General features: G+C 33.5%; 2 protein-coding genes across 4 annotated transcripts in view; one reads left to right on the top strand and one right to left on the bottom strand.

The window, feature by feature from the left end:
* Positions 1–1435: 1435 nt before the first annotated feature.
* LOC128172445 (ubiquitin carboxyl-terminal hydrolase 44-like) lies at positions 1436–10624 on the bottom strand. 3 transcript variants are annotated; one of them, XM_052838246.1, is made up of 17 exons: positions 10499–10624; positions 10052–10162; positions 9258–9335; positions 9038–9078; positions 8402–8560; positions 8189–8239; positions 7992–8058; positions 7574–7719; positions 7269–7473; positions 6672–6811; positions 6061–6210; positions 5849–5939; positions 5579–5711; positions 4782–4850; positions 4531–4636; positions 3853–4052; positions 1436–2245 (listed from the first exon to the last, which is right to left on the bottom strand). In XM_052838246.1, exons 2-17 carry the CDS (start codon positions 10154–10156, stop codon positions 1908–1910), a joined length of 2079 nt encoding a protein of 692 aa, XP_052694206.1. In that variant the 5' UTR covers positions 10157–10162; positions 10499–10624; the 3' UTR covers positions 1436–1907. The 3 variants fall into 3 exon arrangements, with proteins under 3 accessions (XP_052694206.1, XP_052694212.1, XP_052694220.1); XM_052838252.1 differs by having other exon boundaries at positions 10465–10596; XM_052838260.1 differs by having other exon boundaries at positions 10518–10557.
* A 1649-nt stretch (positions 10625–12273) lies between these two features.
* LOC128173310 (inactive phospholipase C-like protein 2) overlaps positions 12274–20288 on the top strand; it is a 39192-nt gene continuing 31177 nt past the window's right edge. Inside the window, exons 1-2 of the mRNA XM_052839018.1 lie at positions 12274–12573; positions 19662–19811. Of these exons, the coding sequence (XP_052694978.1) occupies positions 12306–12573; positions 19662–19811 (418 nt within the window). The 5' untranslated portion in view covers positions 12274–12305. The remainder of the gene's footprint in view (positions 12574–19661; positions 19812–20288) is intronic.

The raw sequence follows: 20288 nt of genomic DNA, 5'->3' as shown, positions 1-20288 counted from the left end.
TGGGATACAAAGTACATTGTACCACATATACACTGAATCAAATTTCTAAGTGTTCATCCAGTATTATGTATTTACTATAAGAAATAAACACATTTATTTGTCTTGCAGTTTGGGTGACCGATTTCCACTTAACCTCTAAGTAGTAAAGAAGACACATTGACCCTGACCTCTGGTAGTAAAGGAAGACCTTGACCTTTGCTTAACATCAAAAACACATTCTGGTTGGTTTAATTTTGCTCAGAGCTTTTGTGTTATTATAGGTTGCCATTTGAAATGACGTTACACCAATAGAAAAGAAATTATATTTAAATAACATTTTCTTCTGATTGCTTAATATTTAAACCAATGTAAAGGACAAAATAATTGGCAAATTTAGAGTGAGTACAATCTGTCACAATAACAATGCAGACCCCAATATTCCGACGGCTCTGGCTGTGTTTGCAGTGATCAGTTGGCCATGTTTAGTGTTTTTCTTTTAAAACTATCGCCAAAGACTAATATCAATCACAAAAAGTTGCCAATCATATCATGCACATGCAAATAAATACCAATTTAATGTATTGACATTTTGTCACGGGTAGTTGATTCAATCATTATTTTCTTCTTTTCTTTTCTTTTACATATCGGTTATGAAATGTTAGAAAATTCACAATATTTAATTTCGTAAAGAACTATATATGATATGAGTTAAATTTGGCCCCCATAATTTACCATCTTTTTAAAGTGTTTCGGGTACAATAAAATGTTATGTTATTTTTTAGAAGAGTTGTTATAAAATATATTTTTCACCTATTTATTTGATTTATTTGTACTCACTGGTAGTATATGACGTCAGAGGTGACGTTTTTTCTGTAATTAAGTCAAAATCAGTTAAAAATTGACATTTTGCTTATCATTTTACGAATGGGAAATATAGAGTGCATGCTTGAACAAGGAAAAATTTTTTGTCACTTAATAGTCTTGGCTAAATACATCTCTGATTAAAATATTTTGTTTGTTCAAGGATGCGCTCTATGTTTTCTAAAGAGAATTTGCTTGAAAATAAGCTGTTTTATGCTAAAAATGCAAAAATGGCAGGAAAGGGTTATCTTTACGATGTCATATTTCTTAAAAGTGGGCACATGAATCAAAATGAACATAATGTAAAATCATCACATATTTATCTGAACAAAGAAAACAAAGAATTACAGTAAAACGACGATGTTCATTTTAGGGGACCATTTTAGGCCCATATCATATATAAACCTTTTAAATCATTCTATTTATCAGGTTGAACACTTAGAACTTTTGTTAAGTGTATGTCAATTAGAAAAAATTCATAATGTATTCTGGGGGAAAAATATTTTAACATATTTATTCAGAGCTTCTTAACTTTTTCAAACCCATTACACACACACAGTAAGTACTCTATCTACATAGCAACTGCACAAGTCCATGAAATGGGTAGGAAAGGGGGTCCTCTAATTTTATTTTCATATTACAAAATACTGAATCAGCTCAAAATGTAAAACATAACAAATTCACTTTATAAAAATATTTCTTAAAAAATTTGATCATGCATGTACATCAAGGAATGAAATCAATAAAAGAAAAGACAGAAAACTTGCTGTATAATTCCCTGAGATCACAGATGAGTCAGTTAATGCCATTGGATGAGAGTATGAGAAGAAAGGGATATAGACAAGGGGTAAAATGACAATGTATCAATGAAATCGATGAAACCTTCTCATACATAACATAAAAAAAAAAATTATCAGGTATCACTTCAAAACATACAAAAAAAAAATTACCCTGCCCTTGAGTAACAGAAAATTACCGGGTAATGTCTGCTGCCTAGACTGATGAAATAAAACAAAGAGAATCCTCTATTATTGAAGTAACTCAGATTTTTTTTTTTCTGTCACTTCCTACCAAATATTTGATCTCCGCCTCTTGATAATTCTGTGTTCCTGCTGTAGAGCATGTAAATCATGGCTTCGCTTTAGGGATTTCACTGCTGTTTCTTCAGTCAAAGGCGACTTGAAATTAAACGTAATGTCATCGTCCACTTTCCGAGAGAAACTGTCATCTGCAGAATTACTAGATTCAGTGGAGTATGTAGAGTCAGTACTTGGTTCAGAGGAGATAAGAGGAGACAACTGTGCCAGGACAGTTTTGGTGTACACAAGGATGTAGGCCTGACTCAACAGCACATCTTCCTTTGAGCAGAGCTTCACTTTGGAATCATTGCAGTTCACCCAGGAATCTAGCAACAGAAGAAGGATACAATTCAAATATGAAAATAATTTGATCTTAATGAGTTGTTTTTCTTCTATTCACATGTTTTCTTCTTTTTTAGGGAAATATAGATGTTCATTCTAATAGAAAGAATACAGAAAACACAATAAGGTTTGTGATTTATATTTAAGAAATAAGTGTTATACGAGGGTCAATCAAAAAATACGAAGACTTCTGTCATAGCTATGTTACTTAACGTCATATCATTACTAAATTTGGTAGACATAATTTAACAATAATTTGAAACAATTTGCAAGAAAAAAAGTTACTAAATTCCTTTACTTCTAAGAATTGTTAAGAATCTAATTCTGCAAAAATGAGGTCACGGCGCACGGTCAAAATCTGTCAACAATAAACTATATAATGTTGAAAGTAATATCTCTATAAATTGGGCTAAAAACCAAATAATATTGAAACCTCAAATTAAGTATGGTCATGGTATTCTATGTTCCAAATAATGACGGGGTATCTTTTTTTTTCGAACAGATATTAGTAACTAAAGACAGATAGTACTCTTTAGAATTGACTAAAAACATCGACGTCACCGGACGTCACGGCACAACGAGAAGTACTAACAAAACAGATTTAACTCAGGAAAAGGACGATACAAGCTGTGAAAATGCACAATGGTGCAAAAAATAAGTCAACAATTATTTGCAAGTTTGTGTTTAACTGTAATAAATTTTGTAGAGGTGGTATTTTGAATATCAAACTGTCCGAAAGAGAGTAGAATATCTGTAAATATTTGGTAAAAAAATAAATAACGTCAACCGGCGTTCAGAATTATCCTTACTGTAAACTAATAAGATTTAATTCGATTTGAACATCTTTCACAGTGTTAATTTTGAATGAGAGTTACAGTAATGATAATTTGATTATCCTTAAACACTCAGTGTGCATTTTGTATACATTTTGTATACATAATCTAAATCAGCTGAGGATTACTTGTATAGCATTCATTTCTTAACAACCTAAATTTTAAGAAGAAAGGATTAAAGTTCTGTTGTCAGGGCACTTATTAGGTAATTCAAAGCCGTAACATCCTTTTATTACAAGTATAATGTCAGTGTAATAATACAATTTTCAAGTGCAGCATATTGTGAAAAAAGTAAGTTAGATAATCCAGATATAATATAAAGGTAGCTTGCTCTAGTAATTAAATTGTATATGTATTTTACCACTAAAATCACATTATTTCAATCTACCCTTAAAATATATGTTAATGTTCTAAATAACATCTTAGGACTGGGTTGCTCAAAGCACTGCTTAACTTTAACCACTGGTTAAATCCCTTATCCCGTGGTTAAACTATGTTGCTCAAAAGTTAACCACTGGCTAAATTCTCTTTGAGCAATACAACTTTGACCACTGGTTAGTAACCATTGGATACTAACTTTAACCACTAATTAAGTTAACCAGCGGTTAAAGTAAATCAGTTTTTTGGCTACCTGGTCCTGATGTATAAATGAATGGTTTGGGTATGACTTGATTCAGGGATGAAATGATAAATTCAATGACATCTTAGGAATAATCTGATCCACAGTAAACAAACATTTGTTTTATTTTTTGACTTACTAGCCTCGGCGTTCCAGCAGCAGGCGGTGTAGTGACCACTCCCAAAGCCCCGCCCGTGGTGGATTATGACCCCCATCAAGTTATAAGTGTAACTCTCTTCCCCCTCAACCTCTGACTTATCACATAAAGGTTTTATGTCCAGGACTTCATCAAAGGCCACCTGTGTGGAGATCTTCTCCCGATGGTTCCTGCCCGACCATCTGTGTATTAGAGACCATGCATCGTATCAAAACTGTACCAACATCGTATCGTATCAACATGGTATTGACATTGTATCAACATTGTACATGTATCAATATTCATGATCATTGGCACCCTTCAGTGGCTATTGACAATTTAATTAGTCATCATATAACATTAAATAAAATAGAAAATAAACAATAAAAGCTTTACTTTCCATGATGCAGGTTCTGTATTCAATCCACATTAAAAAAATCTAAATAACAAAAAAGCTTCGTTCTGGGGTAGATTATTGACAAGGGTATTTAATAAGAGTTATGTTCCTTTATTCAATGTAAAGTAACAACCAACAGGTTCTGAACAGTGTGGTATCAAAATACACATGTACCTGTATTACATTAGATTTGCATGGGATTCACGGTCACCGGTACACAGACATAGTGGTTTTAAAGTTCTTACCAATTTGGCACTGACAAGAAAATACTGTGTCACACCAACCTGAATCTTTTGAGGTGAAGTCTTAACACATTTGGCAGTTTCTTCAGCAGTAGTCTTTTGTGAGCCTCTGAATAAGTCTGGCTTGATGATTTTGACTTTCTGCGAGCTGAAAACAGTGTAAAAAGTAAAGTGTGTTTTTAAAGTGTAAAACAGCACACATGTATAGTTTGTATAAATTGTGTAAATTAAAAAATATCAGATTAAGTAAAAGATTCATTTCCGTAAATTTTCTGCTGTTGAAGAGAACCTACCATTGCATTTTTCACAGCGATAAATTTTCCCTTCTAAAGTCTCTTCTTCAGTAAACTTGTACAACATTTCTACAAATAAAAGCAAGTTAATTTCATTTTATTATCCATAAAATAGATTACCAATCAATCTTATTTTTAAATACTTTTATTATTAATATTAAGCAAAATTGCACATTAATATCTGTGTGAACTGCATTTTATAATTATCATTGAACCTTGTAGGTATTACCTTAGCCACTAAAATCTACAAGAGATTAAAGATTAAGGGGGGGGGGGCTGGGTGACTATGGTTATCCAGCCCTTTCAATACAATATTTACACTATTGCAGTTTATGCGAAAGATATTAGCCGTCGGACCTGACTGATGTGCAGTGTCTCTGGTCCAATGCATCATTTATTACGCCAGACCAGAATGTCCTATGCCTCAGTTTTTGGTTTTGAGCCGTACTTTTTTATTTTTACTTTTATCCTCCATTTTTCTAGTGCTGTCAGATTTCTGCCATGCTTTCATGATTTAATCTAAATTCTAAGGACACTTTATTTAAACTACTTTAATAAGTTTTTCATCAAACATAACATTGACAGAGAGTTTAGTTAAAATAATGAATGATAACATATAATAGACGATTGCTGGCCAGAATTTACTCAGTCATATGTGACATACTCTGGTCGCAAAATTTCTCTGTCTTGTGTGTTTATTGAATACATGGGACTGAATGTCCTGTGTGTCCAAAAACCAAAAAACTTTTGCATAGACTGATTAAGGCAGTCAGTCATTATGTTACAGGTCTACTTACCAGTGATGTGACAGATGTCCTGAGCAATTCTCGCATTTATACTTGTGAACTGGTACCGGTGTGGGAATTCCAGGGAGAGGTCCATGAACGATTCCCTTGTTTCTGAGACATTTTTACAGACCAGGCACTTCACCTACACAAACAAAGCGTAAGATGCTTAAGGTGTAGTCTTTAATGCATCTGGTTTTAACTTCTTTTGTAAATATCTTGAAAACAAAATAAAGTTCACATGATTGATATTACATGCATCAAATTTTTTTGCAAATTTACCTGGCTTACTAGTTGACCTTGAAACATATCTGACACTGCATCAAAAAGGTCAAGGTCATGCATTTCATTCTGAACTTTATCAATCAATTCACTGCAAAAGCAAAACAAAGAAAGGTGCAAATTCAGAATTTAAAACCAATTTCATCATATAAATAAATATATTCACACAAGTATCAAAGAAATTTAATGAACAGTGACAACATGATCTGTACCAGAGGAATTCCTGAGCATCCTGTTGAGCGTGGCCTTTGAAGGTCGGGATCCTCTGCCACACTGCTTGAAGGAATCCGTGGGGGCTGACCTGGGCCCACCGCCCGGACCACAACACTCTGAACAGTCCGTTCAATTCCTGGCACAGGGAGCTGTAATGTAGAAAGTCTATAGAATTCACAATGGAAATACATGTACCTATACATACAGCCAATCTTTATTTTGAACTCCATGGGACCTAGAATGCTTTCAGATCTATAAATCTGAGACAGCAATACACAGCCTGTAGACTTTGCAATGGTAACATAAATTTGTAAATGTGATTTCAGTAGCTCATATAAAAATTTTATCAATTTTTGAATTCAAACAACACACTAAACTCTATTTGGTGGCTACATTTTCTTGTACCATCTGATACCAAGTCTAAACCCACAATGTTTCAAATGTTTCAGAGATACTTGTATACACTTGAAAATTTTCAAAACTCATAGTGAAAATTTTAGTACCCGGTACCTTAATCTTTCAAATACAAGCTGTTAATGTCAGAACCATATTACTGACACTTTGTTCATGACTATGCTTTAGCTTCTTTTTCTCAAAGAGAAGAACTTACATGTTACTTCTGAAATCTTCCTTTTCCATAGTTGGGAGGGGTTTTCCCTTCACAGGTGTGACCATTTGTGAGCCTCCATGCAGTCCCCCTGTCCTCTCCTTGACAGGGGTCGGTGGACTTTTCTCAGGTGTCATCAAATGCTGAACAAGTAAGAATCTCTTTGGTTTTACATCTTTCATATTTTTAAAACCAAAATTAAATCATAACAAAGACAAAATTAGAAATAAGATAATGCACTGACAAAGAATTTATAAAATATTATCAGTTGGACAAGTTATATTATCAAAGAATATCAGAAAGCTAGCTAGCGTTGTATGCAATTAACAGACAAGAAAGAGCAGAATGTTTTTGAAGAATATTTCCGGGCTTTTATTTTAAGGTTTTCTCATTAACAGGATCAGAAAATACTGCGGAATAAAAAACAAAGCAAAAGGTTAATTTTGTACCTAAGTGTATTCCAAAAATCTGAAAGAGTTTCATAAGCTTTTCCAAGAATTCATGACTCTTGGTACATGTATACACATTTTGAACAAAAATACACAAAGGGTGGTTTCCTTGTGTTATAAAATAACTTGGGATACTATTCTGTTGTTTTACCTCAAAACATTCCATAGTGGTTTGACGTTTAAATAATTTAGCAGACTTGGAGTAGAAACTGTGAGGCGGTCTGGGTGAGAGAGTCATGGGCGTGGAGGTGGATCGTCGACCGATCAAAGAATGGGGGCTGCTCTCAGGGGAAGTCACTCTACTTGGTGTTGGCTGAATCTGCTTGCGAAAAAAGTCTCGGAATTCCTCCAAGTGGCTGTAATGCATAGTACATAAAAATAAAGATTTCAAATGCATGCACATAGTTGAAATACAAAATTTAAACAATTTTTTAAATTGTTTTATAACCTGTGTACCTTAAGACCTGGAGAACAGAGTTTAGATAGCATGTGTTGCCAAGGTTACGGAGTCCTGTCAATCCTGGGATTAATGTCCTCCGTTTGATGACGGGGCTCCATGTCAAGGACAACTCACGTTTCCGTTTTGTTGGCGTCCTTTGCTTCTAAAAATTTTAAAAAGCACCTATCAATACACTCCTGTACCTTATGGAATGTTCAAGGACTAGTTTGTTACTCATCACTGATAAATCACAATTTCAAATTATGATTTGAAATAATTTACACTTTTGTTATTTTATTTGGATTTAATTGGGAAAAAACTCCAAAAAGTGTCAACTGCTAGCTGAATGAAACTAAAATGAGAAAAAAAATATGGCTTTTTTTGTTAAGTAATTACGACTCTGTTCTACTACTAATCAGTAAAAGTAGTGTTTACCCTGAGAATCCTTTCCTCTTGTGTGTGCTGTCGCCATGCAGAAAAAGACTTTCTGAGCAACACCTGCCTGTAAACAGTAAATCACTTTGTTAAAAATTCCAAACAGAAAAGTTGACAGATAGAAATTAAATAGCACTGTTGCATAGATGTAGGAAATGGATCTTATAGTATAATGCAAGAAAATATTAGTTTCTTACTTTCTATGGAAATCTGCTGTTATATTCTTGTCATCTTCATCTGCTGTTGACCTAAAAGAATGAAATGCAAATCATTCCATATAATTTGAAAAAGAAAAATGCAAAATTTTTCAACTTCCACAAAAGACACAAAAAAGAACAGTGAGGGGGTAGAGGGCTTAATAAGAAAAAAAAATTATCAAGGGGGGGGGGGGGGGGGTTCAGAGGACTTACGGTGAGACAACAGCTGTGTGGGAGTATGAGCGGAGCAGTCTCCTACCCCGGGACTCTACGTCTGTGAAGGACTGGGTGGCTATAGCACTGAGGGCACTTCTGAGCACCTTCAGATCGCCAGACACATTGTCATTGAGGACATAGTCATCACACTGGTAGCTGTAATAGCAAACAGGGTCACCACACTTTAAGAGCTGGGAGAGTTAACAGTTCTATACACTTGTAAAAAAAAAATACTACACATTTCAAATTAGAATTCAAAAGATTATAAAAATTTAAACATCTACTTTTTTTTTGAATTATTTTTCCTCTTTCATCATCCTTAAATACATTTTTTTCCCAAATACATCTGAATGTTTGCATTCAACATAAATTTACAATACAATGATTCTCGATCATTACATAAATTTGAAATATACAACAGCTGGGTATGATATCTTTCAGTTAAAAAAGTGTATATGCCCTCTAGCTACTATAGAAATTTTAGTATCTGTACTTTTACTAGGTAAAAAAATACAAAATTTACAGGTCTGATATTCATATTGTTGGATGATTTTATCAATGAAGAGGAAAATTTTTCCAAAAGCAAATATTTAGCAAATGTATGTTGTTTGTTGCTATATGAGATAAACTTACCAATAAACATATTTCTCATTGACCTCAAGGCAAAGGGGATGCTAGATTAGAGAATTACAAGATAAAAGTCAATAAAACCCAAAACAACACTGCATAAAACAAATAAATACAGGTAAGATTTTTTTTCAATGACATAAGACTTGAGACATTGCTCTTGGATCATTGATATCACATAATTATGAAAATTACTGATTTTTCATATGACATACTAGGTTCTCACCTGTGTTTCTTGAAAATGTTTGAGGGCATGTTCCTCATTAAATCTCCCACAGGCTACACTTGGACAACTAAGGCAGGCCTGTCAAAGATAAAACAATACTAGTATACCAGTACTAAATATATTAATATATTTGCATATCCATTGTTCTTTCCCACTGTAAGCCAAAACAGAGGAGTTGCAATCATTTCTCTTTAATCGCAATTGCTCTGTCTGTATGCGCAATTGCCCCCATAGACTTTCAGGTAGCCAATTCTCAACAAGTAAAGAATGATTTTTAATCATATATATAGTGAATATTTCTAATAAAAAAAATGTGGTGTTTAATATAAATTATCTTAAGTTTAAAATAAAATACAAGGTATTATAGTTTTATTCATATTTAATTTTAATCAATTACAAATTTTATTTATTATTGTATGATAAAAATGTGCCTAAATAAAACGAAAGTGTTTGATTTTTATATTTTCATGTACAAAATTGATAGTATTGGAACATGGCACCCTATAGTTAAACAGTACTGATCAATTTCAGGATTGCACAGAAAGCAACTTAAAATTCAATATTTGTCCCTGGTTCAAAAGAACCTAACTTCTTGGCAATCATTTCCATAAATATCAAATCTTAAGCTTAAGAGTATGAGACAAGAACATTTTAATTCAAATTGATACTGCAATAAAAAGGAATCAATAATGGCTTTATTAATACCAAATTTACCAACTAATGATCATATTTGGGTTTATTCTCAATGAGACGATGAGGAATTATACAATTCAGTGATTTGTTCAAAAACATACCCATACACTCTCTGTGGTCCCACACACATAACACATCCACTTCTGAGGATTCAAAATTGAATGGTTCCATTTCTTAATAGTATTTAAGTGTTTACAGTTATCCATTTATACCTGAAATAGTTCATAGTCAAGTTAATGATGAATAGCAACACATTTTCAAACACACACAATACATTTATCAGTTTATAGGGTCGCATATAACTGTATAACATCTGTGTAACCACTGATTTTAACACAAAGATACATCAATGGTTAAAAAATAGGTATCTAAGCGTGATAGTGAATTTAATGCTATACTTTGCAAGTACTGTATACATTGGTATATAAAAATTGACTGTAGCTGCATGATACTGCCGAATGAAAAGAATAACGTTATTTCTCATAAAAACTTAAGGATTATTTAAAAACTGAACTTGGAGATGAATTTCACACAATGGTATATATTACACTGAATGTTAGTTTAAACCAGAGCACTTGTCGATCTCATCTTTATAAATGTATTTGCAATCCTAAATTCTCCCTCTAGTTTATGTTCGAACTAATGATTAAATCAAAACCGGAAGTTCTAAGGAATACTTGCTAAAAACTTCACCGGATATATTTGGATTACACACCCCCCCCTCTCTCTTTTCCATAAGTCCGTGGGAATACTTTTTTAAATCCATGGCATGGTGAAAGCATCGAAGTATCTCCATGCGACGCATCGAAAACATGGAGGCGAATGGAAAGTTCTATTTCAAGCATAGCAAGATTACGATTGGGGGATTAGACCTCAGTGTAGACCCCCCCCATTTTTTTTTTAAGTAACATGTTCATTGACTTTTAGTCCACCTACTTTACACCTCATACGGTGTGTAAGTACATGCAGATCTACAGCAAATAATAAATATTCCTTTTCAGATCGCATTTCATGCATGGTAATTTGTTACTTATTTTTAAAAAAAATCATTGAAATGAATACTTGCTATACCTAAAATAAAACAAGATTTTAAAATTGCATGTACAGTTCAGGCACGTAGCATCGGGGGGGGGGGGGGGCAGCCCCCCCCCTTTTTGGGAGTATGTAAATTAAAAAATTGATATGGACATAAGGAAATGAGGAGTGAAATTGAAGTAATATACCACGCCAACCCCCCCCCCCCACCCCACCCCCCCCCCCCCCCCCCGGATTAGGATTTTGAAGATGTTGAGAAACTTTAAATTCCCCCCCCCCTTTTTTTTTTTGCTTGTCAAGATTTTTTGGATGAGTCTGGCCACCCACTTTCAAAAACGATGCTACGTGCCCGCAGTTGTAGTTACATAAAATCTTAAAGCAGTATTTGCATTTGATATATCAATATAAGTTGAATTCATCTATATTCCCCCCCCCTCGTTTTTCCTGTTCTTTACTGATTTAATGAAAGATTCATAGGCCTACCTGTTACGTGTAAATGTTTTATTTCAGTGAGGTTTGACATTCCTCTTTTAAAAAAATCAAGACAAAAAAAAAAAAAATAAAAATAACAAACAAAAAATTAAAAAAAAAAAACCAGTCTATGAACACTTATTTCAATCAAAAGAAAATACATATGATCAATGGATCTTAATAAAAAAATCAAAACAAAAAAATAAAATAACAAACAAAATAAAAAAAACAGTCTTTGAATACTATATTCCCCCCCTCGTTTTTCCTGTTCTTTACTGATTAATGAAAGATTCATAGGCCTACCTGTTACGTGTAAATGTTTTATTTCAGTGAGGTTTGACATTTCTCTTTAAAAAAAATCAAGACAAAAAAATAAAATAACAAACAAAACAAAATTTAAAAAAACCCCAGTCTTTGAACACTTATTTCAATCAAAAGAAAATACATATGACCAATGGACCTTAATAAAAAAATCAAAACAAAAAAATAAAATAACAAACAAAATAAAAAAAACACAGTCTTTGTATACTTATATTTCAATAAAAAAAAAGTACATATGACCAATGGCCCTTAAAAAAACCAGACGCTATGCAGGCTTTTTTTCATCGGGTGATATTCATGCAGGCGTTATCGAAGTTTTCCCGCGAAAGGAGTCCTGCATTTGAAAATGGAATCGTCCGATTATCATGATTTTGTCATAAAACAACTGTAAATGAAATGATTAGCTGAAATTGATTTAATAAAACACGCTCATTCAGCCGATGGCAATTGATAGGTAAAACACTTATCGACTCGAGGAAAATGTAACACCCCTGCCGGCAGACGATTCCAAGTCGCGGAAATGTCAACATGGCGGACGAAAATATGACATCCGCCGTTAGCGTAGAAAGAAGTAGTAAAATAAGTGAAGATGTGTTTGTCAATGGAAATACGGATATCATGGAAGATGATGTGAAGGAATTAGATGATCCTCAAACACCAACTGAGGATAATTATTCAAATGAACCCACAATGCCACGGAAAAGTAGCTTCATGTGCAAAGATGGGAGCAGAAAACCACCTCGGAAAAAGACTGTATCATTCAGCAGCATGCCCACAGAGCGAAAAATTGCAACAGGTAGATATTTTATCAGACTGTTGGAAAGAATTATCATCGCTGTATGAGTATTGTAAACATTTTATCTCAAGTAGTTAAACTTAATCTTACAAAAAATTTCAAAAGCTAAAACGCGATGATCATGCAGCCACGCCAAAACTTTATGTGAAGTTGTCAGTTTCAGTATGATAGAGATGTTGATGTAGTGCAATACACATGGCATCCTTTTGTTGAAGCAGGTAAACTAGTTGGGTTGTTTTTTTTACACACCATGTCAGTTGTCATTATTTTGCCAGGCGAAAGTGGAAAGTACAAGCAACTTTTTTCAAAACAAAATTAAGTGTAGTTTCATATATCATATTCTTTCCTTTAAAGGCAACTTCTTATTATTTTGGTATTGTCATGTGGTTCAACTATGAAATCAGCAAACAGACAAAAAGAAAGCATTTCATGAAGATTAACGGTTAACAGATCTTTGAAGACCAGCGTGAATCAATATTCATTAATCATAAAATAACTATTTAATCTGTGATGATGAGTGATTAAGAAAATGCTTTTTGAAAAGTTAATGATTTTGATTGCCAAAAGACTTCTGTGTCAATTAAATCCATGAAGCGAATACAGTATTTATTATATATATCTGTCATAGGACAATGCATGCAATACCAAACTGATTTGTTTAATTCAGTCCTTGATAATGATACACACATCACAATAAGGTTGTCATCATCTGTAATGGTAATGGCATTGAATGTTTTATGTAGTCATAATCAAGCATCATTACACATTTCTATCTCTTTTGCATGCATATATCTGGGATGCAGACTGTTATCATATAAACTCATATCTGGTATTCAGCATATGTTGGGATGTTGAGAATCTTGGTTAAATATTCAAGGTGTGCTCTTTCTTCTTATCAAGTATGGCAAGTTATAAAACCTTGAATGATTCCAAAAGAATTTGAAGAAACAGCTCTCATAATATTTTGGTAGCACAACTCAAGATGGCTTCCTTTTGAAATAATACGAGTGTTTGCAGATTGCAATAAAATGTCTATAGTATCGTCTTGCTCCTTTCGTGGACAATTTTTGGTTGAATTATCTCAAACTAGATTAACATTAATCATATATAGTAAAACAATGTCAAGTGTAATATGAAGATGCCCGTCAGCTAGATTTTTAAGAATAAACATTTGATGTTTAAGTATTGTCATTTCATTGATCCAAGAAAGCTATTTTTGGATCTGTTTACTTGTCATTAAATCCATTAATGAATACAATTAAAATAGATTTAAATTATTTAATTACCATAAAAAAGATTATTTTTTTCTTCTAAAATTCTTAATGTGATTCGTGCAAATGGTTGTCATCAAGGTGCATTTTAAATAATCAGTCATTGTTAACTTAAAATAATGCCGTCCTTTTCGTGAATTACAGTACATGACTTTGATGTTTGACTGACGATATAAAACTAAACCACAAAGCTATGCATTTGTTTGTCTGCATCAATTCACAGATATAAAAATCTTTTGCATATTATGCTAATGATTTCAATGTTTGGTGGCCTAATGTGTTACATATTTTGACAGAAACATCTGCAGCGTGAAATGTTTTTTTGCAATTGATTAGTTGTCATTGCTATTAAAATGGAAATAATGTCACCAAATGGTGAGTCCCCCCCCCCCCCCACTATATGTAGATTTATTCAGTACTATTGATGGGCAATAATTCACTGTTGTTTCTAACATGGCAATATAGGGACAGGAATGAGGTGATTTAGTTGGTTGTGTTTTGTACTTTTGTGGTTATACCATTGGTAGTCAACCATAGAAAACCACACTTGGGCTTGATCTCTGGTGTTTAGCCATTTTGCGGTATTCATAGTTTGCAGTTTAGAATCTCTTGACCTACATGTCACCTCACTAGCTTAACCTCCCATTTCCATGCATTAATTACTGCTATATTTAACAATTAACTTTCGTTTGTGTTAATAAAAACACTTGACTAGTACATCATCTGCAACCAAAAACAATGTATTTCGGACCTCAAAATCTTAATGTAACTGCATGACCAATAAATTTTACATGTAATGATGAATTTTTTTTTATCCAACATCATTAATTTTGACATATGATTAGGGGTTAAGATTTTAATTAATTAAAAGTGGAAAATGATGTGTTTGATATGAATATATAGTTGAATTGCTAGTTTTTGGTTAAAATGCCTCATGATCCTCTTGTAAACCTCTTCAAACTCTATTACTAGTCGGAATTCTAAACTCCATGATTCATGCAAATCGCCACATAGTTGAAAATTAATTGAATGGGTTCTAGTCTTCCGAGAGAAAAAAAACATTTTCATGTATTTGTCCTAATTGTCATGTACTTTTACTAGTTGATCGAAATTAATTAATTCATTAATAGTTTATACTTTATGTTTAGTTTATCATCCTTATCAATTGATTCAGAAGATAAAACAATGAAATAGACTCTGATAAGGCCATCTTTAAAAAATTTGTTTGTTTGGAATTGCCGCATGAAGATTTCTAGACCCAGGAAGGAGGGAGGTTTTTTTTTTTTCAAACTTGATGTTTAAGTACTTAAAAATACCGGTAGGTAAAAAATACGAATTTCCATAAAAAAAAAAAATCCATATTTTTGGCTAATGAAATTTTATCAGGGGATATTTCAATGTGGCAGCTAGGAGGCAATTCCAAACAAACAATAATTTTATTTTGGCCTAATTCAAGGAAATGCATAGTACTGTACTGGTAACTAAAACCTATTCTTAGTTGCAATCTCTAGTATGACTAAAACTATTAAAGTTATGGTTAGTTTGACTCTACAGCTGTTTCAAGTAAGGATGTAGTTCAAAGAAAACGATTTTAAATACATATTCAATTCTTTTTTGCTTATGAATATCAAACTTGTGTATCAGTACACTTTTGAACATGCATGCATGCAAATCATAGTTTTATAACAATCAATATGTATGTAGCAAAGGAACCTACCAAAACACATATTCAGTTGAACTTCGATATCTCAAACAGTGATATACTGAATACAATGGATATGACGAAGTGATTTGCAAGTATCAACCACTTATTTTTTAATCACTTTACCCTTGATATTTCAAATACTCAGATATCTCAAAGTTTTTAAACAGTCCCATCTAGTTCCAGATAACGAAGTTTGACTGTATTTTGGTGCATATGCCAGGTAGTGCTAATATTCTGACTTCAATTATTTCTAAGATGATTTAATGTATTAATCATACAGAAGTGTAATTCAAAATTACTAGATCACTCCAAGCTATGGTTGTGTAGCTTACTGTATTATACATCTATGTACACTATAGTGAACACGCTTATAATGAATTGACGCTTACAATTAAGTGATTTTCATTCCCCGTGACTAAAATTATATGTTGTGAACTTGACGGATATAACGAATTACGCTTATAACGAAGTTAAATCACCCGTCCCTGGCACTTCATTATAACTGTGTTTTACAGTATATACAGTCCACTTTTATATGATGGGTACTTGTTGGCTATTTACTACCTTTGCTGTGCTGATGACTGTATCTGTACATGTATTTTTAGTATATGTGCATGTATAATATGTGCTAAATTGGGTTGTCTGTAATGCAGTATGAAGGAAATAATAAATATTACGAAGCTTTATCTTGATAAATATGTATTTTGTAAAAATCCTGCAAGTTCGTATGATTTCCTTTTGCAATCTGACTAGTCCTAGATAACATTGCGTAATTGATACGAGTGAGTTATATATATAATCACAACCTGTTAACTTGTCGATCGACATCAAAAAATCGTGGTCTTTGTTATCAACCATTACCTTCCTGGTTTGTGTGTTTACAAGTTTGTTTAATTAGTTGTGGCTCAATGTTGGAAAGTAAAAGGGCAACTGTTGGTAAACTTCCTGTTTCCTCCACTGCATCAATGCAGCATGCAGATTTAGTTTACAATGGCCTTAGTTTACAGGGGCAGTCTCCAGTGATGCCATGTACTTGACCACTCTTCCTTGTTTTTTGTTTTTATATTGGGGACAACACTTTTCTCAAAAAGTAGCTTTTCTTTTTGTATTATTAAAGTATTTTTTAAGTGTGCATGATAGTTTTGATGGTGTCATTTGGGAATTAAAGCAAGCCTAGAATAGATTTCCTGGTAATTATGCAAACATGTAACATTCAAAGATGTGCTTATTCAATTGAGGAACAGGAATAAATCGTTGGCATGATTTTTAAAAGTATGGAAAAAATAATATAAATATGATCTCCCTTCTTTATTTTGAAATTGGGTATGGAGGTGATTTATAAAACGTGTTAAAAAAGAATTAATCACGTAGATGTCAATCAAAGAACTGACAACCTCAAGTATGCCGATGTGTAGCACACAGTGTGTTAACTGTTAAGGTTATCTCTGCAAAATGATAGGAAATCCCTCATCATTTTGGCAGTTTGGAAGGAAACTTTCAGTGTGCAGGAAATTCCTATTTGTTTGACAAGTATATGGTTCTGACTAAACTAAGCACAATACTGAGAAAATAAACATTTCTCTTGGAGGAAGGCTCCAAAGCAAAGCCAAGGGTTATTCTGAGAATCTTCAGCAGACATTTGATCTATATTTGTTTATTAATTGTTTGGGCAGACAGACCAGAGGTCTTTTTATTCTAAGGAGTTTTGAAAACCTAGATCTATTTACAACTTCTATAAGTAGCTCCGATTGTGTTATACATATGTTAATTTGGCAGATTTGAAAATAAAAATGCTTCATTCCTAGCTGCGTCACGAATGATTAAGTGTGTTTTTAATATTTATGAGAAACATTACATTGAGCTCCGGAATAGTAGTCAACATGCAAATCTGTCGGACAAAACTAGATACAGTGATGTTCATTGGTCACTGAATCTTGAACTTACTGAATTTTGAGATGTTTTCTGTCAGTAGTCGCTGTTATCATTACACGACACAACACTTTGCTACATGCTTGCAATATTTGATACAAATTTCTTAATTTTAGTCAAATCCAGTCAACAAATACATTTATTTTACATATAGACCTAATTTTGATAATTAAATATCATAACGAGAAGGGATGGATGGGTTTTACTAAGATTTCACAACAAATTTGTAAAATCTTTTAGTTCCGTAGAATGATCCAAAGTATCATCTTAGCTAGCCAAGAGTTTTCGGTCCATTCTGTTCCCCACCAACCCTGTTTGTGAGGAGAGTGTGGATCAGAAATCCTTGACTTGGGAAGATGCCCAAGTATATATATGTAAAATTTATACAGAATTCTTTTATAGTTCCTAACCATTTCAATCCCTATCATTTTGCTTACAAGGTAAAACAATTTTGTGACTGATGGCTGATGAATTTGGTTATGTCATGAACATTTATCATAACAGTGCTCAAAATGTAAGGAGGAAAATGGGTACAATAGATAATAATGAGACATACTTGCCAACCTCCAACATGTGAAAATCTGGTCATGACCAGATGTGGAAAGTAAAAAATCTGGTCATAGCGCGTAACGACATTCACGATATATTTATCATGCATTTCATAGGTATATACAATAGAAATATGTGTTAAAACTTATGTGTAATACATGTACTTTATTGCAAAGAAGCATTTTAACTAACAATTGCTGATTTTGAATTTTGTAAAGTGATCTAACACAGAAAATAGTAGGTTGTGTTCAGCTGAAAAAAAAAATGCAAAAAGAGTTTCTGCTACATTAACCTTGCTTTTGAACTCTGTAAATGATGGCATGAAAGTTGTAAGCGACTTGGAAGACTTTTGTGTATTAAAAAGCATTCTATACATGACTTAGCGTTTTTGAATGTTTAGTCAGATCATTTTGAGCACAAAATCCAATATTCAAATGTGCGTTACATAGAACGCAAAAGCCTCGTTTTGTACTCGATTACTTTGTTTTACCTATGGAAATTCATTTTCCCAGATATGTTGATAGGTAGCGACAAAAATATCGGTTTTGATTCCGTTGGCCCCGATGAAGACCTTTTCTTATTGGAAGCCATCAAACTTAATGATTTAAACCTTCGCTTAGTCAAAACAACTCACGATAATAATTACACTTATTAAATAATGTGTCTATTAAAGCCATCGGCATTGTTTACGCGTTACGTAAATCCAAGCTTAGCTTGGGTTGATAACTGGAAGTCAAACGCGCAACGTAATTTACGAACCAAATCCGGAAATCGGGAGATTTTCGGGTTGTTCGACAAAAATCGGGTGAAAAGCATGACCCGCCGGGTCATAAAAAATAATCGGGTGAAGGGTTGAAAAATCGGGTGTGACCCGACGAAATCGGGTCAGTTGGCAAGTATGTAATGAGATGTTGCATAATATTTATGAAAAATCAGGTACTAGTAATCTTATGTATGTGATGAATCCTATGATATATAGATTAGAAAGATAATTTCACTGTCAAAATTGTCCAGATGCAGTTGAATGGTTTTATAAAGAAAAATTACCCCAAAAGTGTAATGTTTGCCTTTTGCATGGTAACAGTGGTACCTGTAATTTGTTGTGTAAGAGGTAAATAGTGATATAATCTAGCTGCTAACTTAAACAAAGCAGAGAGAATAAGAAGGTAGGTCAGGCGTAAGTAATTGGTAGAATTATGAATAATGAAGGACAGGGGAGGAAAGGGTGTCATTTGTATGTAAGCTTTGGTACAATGCAATAGATTGGATTACCCCCATAACTGAAAATAAGTGCCCCAGTTCCCCCATAATGACGATATTACTTAGTCGGTCTGACAAACACACTGAGGTGAACAATTCTCCATCAGACCCCGCAGAGTTTTGGTACATTAACAGTCGGTGAAAGTTAAAGAAATCATTCAAAAGAGCATTCAGAAAATCAAGTTCAGAGCCTTTGCACTGAAAACCTTAACTTGGAAATTCCAGACGAGGAGATATTTTAATAATAAAGGGTGTTAACAGGGCAGACAGTCTTATTTATTTTGGTTTTCAGGGTGCTGACTGCGTGCTACCTGATGCTGATTGATGGAGATTGGAGTGTCATAAGTAAACCGCTTTGTTTTTGTGTTTTGTAGCTCAAGACTGTCTTCAATGTATGCAGAGTGGCAGTGAGTTAATAAAAGTCCGCTCCAACAGTCGTCAATACCATCGCATCTTCACACTCAACCCCGACATGACAGAGATTCGGTGGCAACCCACATCCAAAAAACCACATAAAGCCAGAAGTAAGTATGCACAGGTATATAGCAAGCCCAACAATACAGTCGGCCTAAGATACAAGTCATATATAATACATGTTTGCAATGCAGGGTCCTCACACCTTGTAGGTCACAGAAGCAGACCTAACGCCTGAATAAAGCCATTGGTCTGGGTGTCTGCTACCTTCATTTCATCTTGTCAGTAATCCTCTTCTTCTGAATCAACCTCCCCTCTTTACGCCCCCACCCTCCAAAAAAACATAAAGCATACAGATCACAAGGAAAAAGAATTTTGTGCTTTAAGATATATTAGTTTTTTTTGCATGTGAAAATGTGAAGATTTTGTGATACCCATATTTATTTGTAAGCAATATACATCTCTAGTCATAATATACCAGTACATGTAATTGTCAAGTATTGCTAGCTGAAAAAACCCAAACACAAAAGGTCAGAGGACGATGAACTTGTGTTAATCTGCAGTAGGCTTCCTGTGAGGGATTTACT

The sequence above is a fragment of the Crassostrea angulata genome, chromosome 1, assembly GCF_025612915.1.
Source record: "Crassostrea angulata isolate pt1a10 chromosome 1, ASM2561291v2, whole genome shotgun sequence".
Classification (NCBI taxonomy): Eukaryota; Metazoa; Mollusca; class Bivalvia; order Ostreida; family Ostreidae; genus Magallana; species Magallana angulata.
This window is presented reverse-complemented; position numbering and strand designations above follow the sequence as displayed.

What these genes read in the sequence shown, in the direction of transcription:
- LOC128172445 (XM_052838246.1), bottom strand. Translation starts at nt 10,156, where the DNA reads ATGGATAACTGTAAACACTTAAATACTATTAAGAAATGGAACCATTCA. An exon ending in GGACATCTGTCACATCACTG is followed by an intron (nt 4,851 to 5,578) that starts GTAAGTAGACCT and finishes TTTTATTTGTAG; the next exon opens with AAATGTTGTACAAGTTTACT. An exon ending in CTTCACCTCAAAAGATTCAG is followed by an intron (nt 4,053 to 4,530) that starts GTTGGTGTGACA and finishes TCTAATACACAG; the next exon opens with ATGGTCGGGCAGGAACCATC.